The sequence below is a fragment of the Pyrgilauda ruficollis genome, unplaced genomic scaffold (genome assembly GCF_017590135.1).
Source record: "Pyrgilauda ruficollis isolate IOZ18807 unplaced genomic scaffold, ASM1759013v1 scaffold53, whole genome shotgun sequence".
Classification (NCBI taxonomy): Eukaryota; Metazoa; Chordata; class Aves; order Passeriformes; family Passeridae; genus Pyrgilauda; species Pyrgilauda ruficollis.
Genome location: NW_024526933.1, coordinates 2,972,514 through 2,984,510, shown reverse-complemented (window position 1 = coordinate 2,984,510; position 11,997 = coordinate 2,972,514). Strand labels below are relative to the sequence as shown.

The 11,997-nt window shown below is 36.3% G+C and overlaps 1 protein-coding gene across 9 annotated transcripts in view; it reads right to left on the bottom strand.

Annotated features, from left to right (window-relative positions):
• AGTPBP1 (ATP/GTP binding carboxypeptidase 1) overlaps positions 1 to 11,997 on the bottom strand; it is a 62,260-nt gene that overhangs the window by 25,121 nt on the left and 25,142 nt on the right. For all 9 annotated transcript variants that reach the window (XM_041480725.1, XM_041480720.1, XM_041480726.1 and 6 more), the window contains 8 exons: positions 10,556 to 10,653; positions 9,422 to 9,538; positions 8,116 to 8,828; positions 4,589 to 4,672; positions 4,248 to 4,334; positions 4,013 to 4,161; positions 2,490 to 2,577; positions 1,639 to 1,783 (listed from right to left, as the gene is read on the bottom strand). In XM_041480725.1, coding sequence (XP_041336659.1) covers positions 1,639 to 1,783; positions 2,490 to 2,577; positions 4,013 to 4,161; positions 4,248 to 4,334; positions 4,589 to 4,672; positions 8,116 to 8,828; positions 9,422 to 9,538; positions 10,556 to 10,653 — 1,481 coding nt within the window. The remainder of the gene's footprint in view (positions 1 to 1,638; positions 1,784 to 2,489; positions 2,578 to 4,012; positions 4,162 to 4,247; positions 4,335 to 4,588; positions 4,673 to 8,115; positions 8,829 to 9,421; positions 9,539 to 10,555; positions 10,654 to 11,997) is intronic.

Sequence of the window (11,997 nt, the reverse complement as noted above, 5' to 3'; positions counted from 1 at the left end):
GGGGGGGGGGGGGGGGTGGTACCATACAAAACTCAAGCACCTGATTCCTACAGTATGCTCTTAGCCACCTCTGCAGCCTTACTCTCTACCCTATGCCTCCAAATGCTGTGTGGACTAGTGCAACTAAAAGGACAGGCATAAGTCAATTTGGGGTCAACAGCTGGAATGCATAAGAGTCTCAGCATCAGTAGCTGGAGAAGCCAACCTCTTGGGAGCATCTCTGTGTGTCCCAGTTCCCAGCTACTGTTGGAATCAAAGCAGAATCCAGCAGCTGGAGCTGTAAACACTCTTCACTCAGTGGTGTCAGCAAAGAAGCAAGGGAACGTCTCACTGCCAGTGACTGCAGTGGGTAAAGGTGTTGGTATCCAACCACTGAGGTAAGGATAGTGTGTCCATCAAAACACATCTGGTGAGACAATAAGGGTTGAGTTTCTCAGTGACAACACCTGAAGCAGGAACATGGGTTACAAGACCATGTGCCTGGTAACAGCTGCTAGGGATGGCGGGGCAAAGCATATGCATCTTCCCTGCAGCTGATGTGTGTGGGGGCACATGTGAAACTTGCTAGTAAACTTCAAGGTAAACTACCCAGACAGTATGTGCCCCAGGTCAAGGGAGGGGTACCTAGCAGGCAGACAGTCCATGCTGGCATCTGGGCAGAGCCACAAGTGCAGAGTACTTCTGAGATGAGTGTGCAAGTGCCGGTATCTGTTTGCTAGTGAGCATCAGTCTGGACTAGACTGCAAACTGGAGGCCTGCACAGCAGGTAAGAGAGATCTGGGATTGAGGCAGAGCTATGGCACGGATGGGCCATGCTAGTGTTCCACAAACATGCTTCTGATTCTAGAGAGTAGGCCAGCTTGTACTTTTACTAGTGAACAGCAATCCACACCAACTGCAGAGGAGGATGGGGTGTCTGTCCCTGTTACGCAAGTCACAGTAGTGTTACACAGGGGTGTGCCTGTCTGTGCCAGTCCGTGTAGCCAGCCCTGCCCCGTGGGAGCAGGCATGCACAAGCATGTGTGCATAAGTCTCTGTCTCTCCCTGGGATACATACTCATTGCTAGTGAATATATAAGAAAACAGGAAAGCAGAAGCTGTGTCCATCAGCCTGGGACAAAGACCCTCAGGCACCTTGGTTGGCCTCCAACAGCTGGGCAAGAGGAACCTCCAGGACCAGGAGCTGCTGGAAGCAGCAGTTGCTTGTAACAGCTCTTAACAGGTACTTCTTTCAAAAGCCAGCACAGTTTACTGAAAAGCTGCATTTAAAGCTGCTATGGGCCTGGCTCCATCCTCTCGACACCCCTCCCTTCAGATACTTCTAGACATTGATGAGGTCCCTTCTCAGTCATCTCTGCTCAAGGTCTTTCCTCATAAGAGAGATGCTCCAGTCACATAATCATCTTTGTCATACCCAGGAAACCCATTAAGCCTGTAAGCATTAATTTCATTTTTCCTAGGACTGTTCATTAGAGCAACCTACATATTTTGTCAGTCTAAATATTAATATTATGAAAATTCTCCCTTGAAAGGAGCATTTTGAACTTCATTAAAAGAAACAAAATAATTCAGTCATGAATGCAATAGATTATACTAATATTATAAATATTCATTTATGTAAAAGATACAGCTTCTCACCTTTAAAGTTGAGTATGTATATGGATAATGGTATGCAAAGTAGCACACATCATCTTTGTGTTGGAAAGTCACTGTGAATGTAATTGTGTAATAGGATTTTCCTTTCTGGCCCCCAGCAGCAATTGAACTTCTTGAAAAGTGATTCCTAAATCAAAAAAAATGAAGGTAATACACACATTAGAGTAATTTTTTTCATACTATTGATTATTTCTGAACACACATTCTAAGAGTCAGAAGGATTTTTGTGACTGTATTTCTGTTCTATGTATATACAGGTTAAATACAGGTTCCCACCAGCTTTTTAACTGTTTATTATAACAGTGATACACACATTCATTGACATTGATAAAAGGTGAACAAACAAAAAGCAACAAAATAAAACAAACAAAAACCAGAAAAAGTAAACAAAGGGCTACCAACCAAGAAGGATTACATATCAATATGCTGCATCATCTGATCCTGTGTTTTAGAACTCTTCTGTTATAATAATTCCACCACAGATTACAGAAGGCTCATCACAAGGACCATGAGACCAGTATTACTGGAAGTTACTAATAGGATTTCAAATATGCATATATATGTTCCCTTAAAAGCTTCCCAGAAACAGTGTCCATTTTCTAAGAAAAGTATAAAATATTAACAGCTTAAATATTAGTAGTGTGCTTACAAAATGAGACCTTGTATATTTCTATCACATATATTACTCTCTGTAGTGACTCAGAAAAAAACCTCTTTTCACAACAGAATAACATAGATCAAGTGCAGAAAGAAGAACTTCTGCTCAAAAACTGTACCTTATATTAATCTTCAGTGTAAGATTTGCTGTATGTTTGGTTTGTGTATATACTTACTTGTAGTAACAAATATCTGTCCCAACACGAGTCCAACACGGTCGAGACCGTATCGCTTCCTGAACAGAATACATGAGGGGCTGCATGCCTGAAAGCAGAAATTCATCTCACTTTAATGCTTACCATTAAACAGAAACATATTAGCAATAATGTACCACATCAACACTTACACACAAGTCTACAAATTACCTCTACTTATTCACTCACTATCAGAGTGCATTTTCATGAATGTCTGGGTATTGTACTGTGTGCTTTTTAAACCAGACAACAAAAGATTGCTGATTTTCAGAAAATAACAACTAAAGAAAAGAGTAAGATTTATGGAAGACCAAAATGGAATGTTTAAATGAAAGCTGAGGTTTGCATGAATGGTAGACTACAAGCAGTGTTCAGTTCCACTCCATCCAACTCACACTATGAAAAGGCTTCACACGGTACACAAAAAATTGATACTATCATCCAGTCATGTAAATAACTGAAAAATAATTGATATTCCAGGACAATTTTTTAACAAGTAACTCTTTAAAGTCTATTTTTGGATATTATACTTACATTGAATACTTAATAGGAATTTAAAAAAATACATACTAATTGAGTATAATTTATTTATTAGATTATTAGCCAACCACACTGACTAATTCAATCAGTGTATAAAAAAAAAAATCAAAAGAAATTATTAAGTATGCACAACATAAAAGAAATCTAAACTGACTGATGAAGATTAGTAAGCAACTTAAAAGCATCTTATTATTGGTCAAACTACCTGGTATTCTGTGACTTTATCAGTGTGGATGAAAGCGCATGACAAAGGAGAATACAATATTACTCGCTAACAAAAGCTTGAAGCTCAAGGTGGGAGGAGGAATTTCTTCCTTCTTAAAGGAGAAATTTCAGAATATATATCAGGAAAACACCAAACAGTTTTAAGATGAGTGACATACACACTACATACACTCTCCCAGACAAGAGGAAGAAAGGCATTTTCAGCCATTTGTAAGCGTCTCAATGAGGCACACACTGCAAACACTACTTACTAGCAACAGCGATGTTCACTTAAGAACCCCAGTATTTCAAAGTAGACTTATTTTTCCTTACCATCAATAGGACAAAACTGTTTTGAAATGTCTCCACTTACATTCACATCTATCCCTACGCAGAAATAGATTAATGATGACAACTGTCATTCTCCTTGATGTGAGTGAATCAACATGTTTTGTTGCTGTACTCCCCTGCCCAATGGTCCTAAGACAATTGTAGCTGCAGTTTACCGGTAGATTTCTTCTGCTTTGGCCTCACTTACAACAAAACTTAATTTTAAAAACTGACAGCCCTTGGTTTAAGATGCATTTCTTCTTTTTAATCACAGCTATCAAAACATTTTCTAGCAATACTATTAAAATAAAGAATTTAAACTGACAACATGAATACTGCTAATCCTGTGGAGGAGGGAAGGAAGGAGCTGAGTTGACTACCACAGGTATTTTTTACATATTTCTTCTCAAAGAATGGGAAACATATCTTACCGTAGTTGAACTGACTGTTTGACTTTTCACAGTTGATGATGTTAAACCGGTAACCAATGCCAATTTTCATTCCACTGACTTCAAAGTAGAACCACTGATGATAATGATTGCTATTTATATCTGAGTTCAGAATTAGATCATACTCATTTCTGAAAATTAGCAAAATCATATCAATGATCGTAAGAAGCAGAAATAAAAGGCCTAAACCATGAAAAGTAGAGTGGAAATATCTTACTTTCTGATCTGAATAACTTTGCGCAGGTTTCCAGATTCAAATTTGGAATTAAACTTCAAAACATCTGCCTCCTCTGGTACAGAACAACTATGAGTAGAAAAAGGGACCAAAATGAATAAAACAAACTTATCTAAACCAAACAGGATTATTTTAGTCCTCACTTGTCAATTCAGAAACTATTTTGATCCTTCCTCCAAATACATCCTAGACAGCAAAAGCACTGTTATGTCAGATCAAACTTTGTATGAAATCTGATGTAAATATTATGAGTCACATCACAGAGAAGTAGAATGGGCTTAGAGTATTACTTGAATATTGTTTACAGAAAGGTAAAAACTTACCTCAGATTATCAAGGTCATATACAACTCTATCTATAATGTCATTTTGATAAATCAACCTTTCAATATCTTGACAGATTTTCGTCCTAAAAAAGAAAAGCAGAGTTCTCACTTAAATTGTTACTTACTGTTTCCAATCACAAAAGAGGAATTGCCTCATACAGGAAAACTAATGAAGTTGACATGAAGACAGTGGTACAGTTCAGACAGACCTCAGCTTCACCCCCACTTATGTGTGCAAAGTCAACGTGTACTTAAGCTTAAACACCTGCATTCAGAGCTGCCTGAATCCAGTATTTGTACATGAGGGAACTGAGTTTTCATTCACACAACTCACTGGGTTCTATCTGAAGGAAAAAAATTGAGTTTCATACTTTAAAACAGAAGCAGAAATTACTCAAACATTACTTATGTTAATGCTTTAACACATGACAACACTTGATAACATTAGTAACTTAAATGAATCCTACCATAACCAAAATTAAAGAGTTTTAGAGAGTAGGTCGTACAGTAAGTGTGTTAGTGAACTAGCTTTTCACCTCTGGAGGTTTAGGTTCATTTATTGACTACATAACAAATAAGAAAGAATTTGGTGATGTCAGCCAAATGTCAGGTCTGTGCTTATCCACATCATAAAACCATTGCACAACTTGGGCAGTATCTAGGTCCTGGCTTGGAAAAGTAAGAATGTGTTGCAGTTCAAGAATGAAATATAGTGGCAGAGCTGTGTGGAAAAGCTTGCACAGCACCTGCAATAAGAAGAAAAGGAGGTAGATTAACAATGAAGAATATAGAAACAGAATGGTATAGTACATTCAGGCTGGAAATTCTCAATTTAATTAAAATAAATACTATTAACAAATGAGAAACAGACGGTAAGTGCACAACTCTAGCACATTGTATTAAATTGAAATTAACTGAAAAAGAAAAGAAGTCACAAGTTCAAGTTCAACTGACAATATTGTGACAAAGCTGACTCACGAGAATCCATCTGAATAGGTTCAGATCAGGACAGAATTACAGATTTGTGACCTTACACTTGATCTTAGAAAACTCATTTGATCTTGGCATGCCTCTGCTCTAAAATGCCATAACACTTCCTAATATCACAGAAGTTTTGCCAAGACAAAATACATCAATGAATATTAATTTTAAGTATTTTATAAATAGTAACATCCTTGAAATACCATTATAATAACCAGTGTAGATGAAAGCAAAGAAGAAATAGCATTCAAGAACAGATTCAAGAAGGAGAAGTAGTAGCAGACATTTTCACGTTCCAAAAAATGAAGATAAACTATTTAAAGAAAATTAAAGGAAAAAGAAATCTAGAACCCTAGATGTGAGCCCTATGCTTAGAGATTACTCCTTTGTGGATCCTAATGATTACAAAACACTAAAGTGTACAGAAAAAAAACCCAAGCCAACTAAATGTTTAAGGAATAGAAATACCCCAATTTATAGGGTATTTTACTATATAATAATTCTCTTCCTAAAAAGATAGAGTAGTGTGAAGCACTTCAACCATAATCAATTTCATTTATCCTAACCGTAATACATTGGGGAGATATTTAGTAATAATTATATGCTACTAAATTTAAAAGAGAAAGAAGAAGCACTCCAAAGCACAAATTCAAAAGCATTTAATCTCCTGGCACATTGCAAAACTAAAAAATACCCCCAAATCCTACATTGTCCTAATAAAAATAAGAAGACAATCCATTAGGTCACACCTTAGACCCCACACAATATTTTCTCAAATTACATGGATGGATTAAAGCAACTATTTATTTCCTAAGTAAGACTTACCCAATGAGCAGTAACTAAGTGCTTACATGACAGAGAACATAAATCACACTGAATGTCAAGAATTAGGACACAGATTTGTAAAAGACTTTTAAGCTTTTCTATGTTCCCTACCGAACAATTTTTACAATCCACTATAAAATATGAAATCATGAAAAGATTATGCCTTTTTTAAACAAGTTCTCAGAAGATTTTTATGTTGCAGTAACAAGACTGAGTTGTTTGTAGAAAATGGAATTCTTAAAACAGTGTTCCTTAAAAAAGTGATGCAGGATTTTTGATTCAAGTTTAGCCATATTACCTGATATTTCATTCTTGTTCCTATAAGACCTCAAAAAGTTACTTTCAACATAAAAAAACCAACAAAAAATAGAACATTTCAAGTTAAAATATACCCTAAAATTATCTTCATGGTCTAGAAATCAGCCTTATGTATAATCGTACAAGGTTTATTTCTCCAGTGCTTTATATCTAAAAATGAGAAAAATTGTATCTGACTTTACTCAATTTTTTTATTCAGGGAAATTCAGAATTATTAAGTACTACAAAAATATATATAAGCGTTTGCAAGATTTGTTTAAGTGCAGTTCTTAGGTGATTCCTGACTCAAGACCATCTCCCTTCTAAATCAACTGAATCTAGCTAAGAAAAACCTGCTAGGGAAGATTCTCCTCCGTCAGCACTGAAGGATATGTTCATTATGCCATTAGTGTTCCAGCACTTGTCATTTCACTACAAAGATCACTTTTTCATTACTTGTGTGAAACAGCTGAAGGATTTTCATTCAACCAGCTAAAGACATTAAATCTCTTAATAATTGTAATATCTAAATATAACCACAAAGAAACTCATTAAGTTGGTTATAGTTATGAGTATAAAGGTGAAGGCATTCAGTCTCATAATTAGGCAAGTGGCAAGGTCTCACAGCTCTACATGTTCTGCTAATGTACTCACATGTCTTTACAGTAACTCACTATGTAATATTAGCCAGCTCTTCATACCACTTCTGCAAATTATTCTGAAGAATCTCATCACTCTTCATCATCTTCTATTATCTCTCAGTGAAGAAATAAAAGGGTGTGTTGATATGTTTTTGTTGTATGTCATTCTGCAGTACCTAACACAAAGTGCATCCTCTGCATTTGTTAACTCAAAATTCTCTTATACTGTGAACACTAAAACCAAACACTTTAGTGTATTAATTTTTTAACTTTTTGTACTATGCTTCCCTGAAAGACAGATTTTTAGTTCAGCAGAGAAAAGAGGTGAAGAACCTTTTAATTATTAACTGTCCCATCTTTGCTAAGACCTGAAAGGAGCATTCAGGTGAGAATTTTTTAGTTTGGTTGGTGGTGGATTTTGTAGGTTGGTTTGTTATTTTGCAAACTACAAGATTTACACGAGAAATGATGGGAAGGCAGAAAAGGAAAATATAAACTTAATTTCATATTTAGAAATTGAATTCCAGAATTAGCAATTACAGAATCAGACTGCGTTCCTCTTTATGGCTCTGTGCTGATCAATGCATACTCACCTACCTTCAAACTGCTTTTCACTGGAAACAGTTTTAGATGCCCAAGTAAACAGTGTAACATTGCTTGTTAATCACAGCCATAGTTAGGGTTGGGTTGGGACCTCTGGAGATCATCAGGTAAACCTCATCCTAAACACTGTTTCTCCAAGGAATGAAAACAACAACAAAAAAAGCAGTATGGTAACTCACCTCTGTACCCCATATCGCCTTTCCAGAATAGGTTCCTTAAATGAGGGTGGAATATGGCCAAAATAATCTGGATAGGCCACTTCTGAGTATTCTGGAATAGACTTTGTGTTCTTCACCATTTCAAGATAAAGATCACAGTCATGAACTGGTGATACGTCACAAACTTGAAACATAGCATGTTCTCCTGATGAACTAGATCTGGAATCCTCCTCCTCCTCTGAATCCACTCCTGTGCAGCAGAGTTTTCCCAGCTGGACAGATGATCCTTCAAAGAGACTACCTCCACAGGGTGAAACATGCTCACAGGGTTTACTGCAAGCAAGTGTGGCAACGCTAGCTTTGTTCTCTTTCTTTACTACACACCCTGTACCATAATGTTGATCATTTTTTGCACTGTTCTGGAGACTGATTTTGTCCAAGCCTTTCACAATTTCTTGGCTTAGACACTGGCATGATGGAAGCATGTTTCTTTGATCATTTTGCTGATGTAAACTACTGCCTTTCATGTTATCTTTCTTTGGTAGTTCCAGAAACACTGGCCTTCTATTGTAGTCCTCTGTCAATAAAGGACTGCACTCCTTTAAAGCAACTCCTTTTGTTGATGGGTTTGCTTCAGCAGAGTGCTCCTCACTGGCTGTAGGAACAACAATAGGTCCACTCAAATTTGCATCAGGTACAGAAGGCTTTGGTTCCTTGGAAACTAAGTCCCATTCCTTAAAAAAAACAAAGGTGAAAAAGTAATTTTAAAAATTATTAACAAAAAATGTAAACAGTTCCCAAGTTTCACGTATATTAGAAACATTTGTCTTTCCTTGTTTTAAATGTAATTTAAAAGGTGACAGCTGTTATAAGGCATCAGAGCAATGAAGTTTGTATTTTACAAGAAGGCCTTAAAGCAACAACAAGCAGTTCATTAAAAACAAAGTATAAAGTCAATGCAATGTCCCAGATATTTTAACTACCTATTTTAAGCAGGTGTACAGCGTTAAAGGAGATGCCTAATACAATTAGGCACTCTCAGAAATCTCACATCCTTCTTCACTATTTTACTTTCTGCTATATAATAATCAGACATCAGAAAACAGTTTTCCTTTACATCTACCCACAGTACCCCCTTCTCAATAAGACTGAAGCAACCATAACACATAACTAAATAACCAACAATAAGGTACTCCCATATGTAGGTCCAGAACTGCAGACCCCTGATTCTTGGCTAGAGGAACTATCCACCCAAAAAACAACATCAAAGTATATTCCAGAGTCAACCTGACATGGCCAGAAATGTCCTGGGAACAATATGCTTTACCTGAAAGTTTTCTGAAAGTTCTGGGAAAAATCGCTCATACATTTTCAGTTCTTCTATGGGTCTTCCCAATTCCTGTCTAGGTTTCAGTTTATTAATATCACTCTCAATATCATCATTCTGAAAGATCACCAGAACAAATTAATCTTGCATCCAAAACTAATGATGTTCTACAACATTAATCTGAAACATTCACCTTTACTCCTGATACAGCCATGCTTTAAAAGATAAAATACCACTATTTCAAAAGTAGCTGAACTTCACCATGAAGATTTAGACTGCTCAGTATTATTAGGATGCCTAAGCCTCCATTTCAACATCAATATAACAAGCATCTCCATTTTCTTGTTTTCATCCAAACTTATCATACACAGACACCAGATTTTACATGAAATCCGTGCATATTCCCAGCACACTACTTTGAATGTGAAGACTTCATCTGATTGCAGTGACAAAGCAATGCTGCTTGTATGGAAGATACTCCTTCCACCAGGGCTCGTGAGATCCTTGAATACAGTATGTTTTTCCAGTTCATGGACAGGCAATTCTATTAATTCCTAAATACACATAACATAAAAATACAGAATAAGGCAGTTCTGACTAAACACCCATCCATGTCCCATCTGGCAGCTAGAGAACAGGAGAATACCTCCCCTAAGTGGTACAACAGTTAGAGGTATGATGTCTACCTCTACAGCTGGCTGAACTTCAGCTACCTTGCTGAAACACTGATCTAGTCAATCCCAGTCCAGAATGCTGGAAAAGGTTAGAGCAGCTCCTACATATGGACCAGCTTATGTGAGAAAAGCAGGCTGAGAGAAGAACAAGTTGGGAAGAGAACACTGCTAAAGAAATCTGTGGTTCTGTTCCACTGCACTCCAGATACATCAAGTGTGAAGCAAACAAATTTTGACAAAAATGCTGAAGCAATCTGAACAAGAATGTTTGATATTTTCAAGCAGCACCCACCTTCTTTAAGTTTCTGAAGCTTTTTTAATTTTAGAAATTGCCCTGAAAACCTCCTCAAACTGCTTCTAACACTTAAAGTGCACTTATATACCAGATTAAACAACTTAAGCAACTTAAATAAAAAATTGCTATACCAGACTTTTGCCTATTAATTCTGTCTCCACCTACCTTAAAATATTGGTCGTTGTCATCATCAATTTCAGTTTCAATTTCTGATTCTGTTTCAGCATCATCGTTATCATCACTTTCATCCACCACATCATCCACTACAATACAAAAAGGTTTTGTAAGGCAGATTATACATTTAATCCAATTATACATGCTCATACAAGATTTTCGATGTTCTGAATTTATTTTCTTTTTCATATACTCCTTGAAAAAAAATGTGAAAACCAACTAGTAAATTAGTGCTGGGGGGTTTAAGTTTTCTCATAGTGTTTTCCATGCTGAAAATTTGCTGATTATCATTAAAGGGCTCATTCAGAGATTTACAAATTACACTGATTTTTAGTGTACTCAGAATGACTATATGTACTGGTTTTATAATACTGACTATACAAGATTATACTTTTAATAAACCCAGACCTCTACCCACCCACCAACACTCCACATGTCTTTTGATATAGAACTTCTTCCTTTAAAAGCACTATGTATCCTATTTCCTATTGTTTTTTCACTTCTAACAGGTAACAAACCTATTAAAAAATCATATCATTAGTTCACTTTAGTAAACTAGGAAATTTCTAAACAGGTATTATACAGTACCAATCTACTGTATTAAGCAGAGATTTAATTCCTGTGGGTTTTGAAACACACATCTAAATCTCTTTTCTACTTTTAAGACAAAACATAAATAATCTTTGAACTACTGGAGTCTGACCCACATGAACCCCAATACGATAATTTATTTTCAGACTATGATTACATTTTGTTTCAGGAGATATCATGAATAAAAGATATTAATAAGCTGACTTTGACCATTCATTTCAGATTAACTTTCTGACAGCAACTTCATTAGTTGCTTACCAGGTCTGAAGCTGTTTCACCTTATTGGAATATGTATTAATTACCTGAAAATAATGAAAGGTGTTCACAATGGGATGAATCGATTTTCTACACAGAACCATATAAATGCTTTGCAGTACAGTGTTTTCTAAGAGATTGCAATAGTCCAAGAAAGCAGCTCTACTTTCTCATCATGAAAATAAAGGAAGAACCACAATAACATATAAAAGCCAGTTCTTCAAATGGAAAACATTAATCTAAATTCATCACATCCTAACTTATCCAAGTAATAAAAAGAAAGGAAGGGATACAAGCTCCTGTAAGACAGGATGTACACTACAACACGTTACACATAGGAGAATGTATATGCTGCATGAGTTGAAAGGAGAAACCATTTAAGTTTGAATACAGCCTGTTCTTTACACTTCAGAGTTTGGTGAGCATCACCTTTTAGTACTTGTTTCCTCTTTGATTTTATAACCACATGTGTCTGGACAAAATGTCTAACACTTTAAACTTAACATTAGAAACTGGTGCTCCACACCAACAGTCACAGACCCTTGGCTCGTTGAGAAGTGTCTCAGTGTCCTTTCAGCAGACAACAC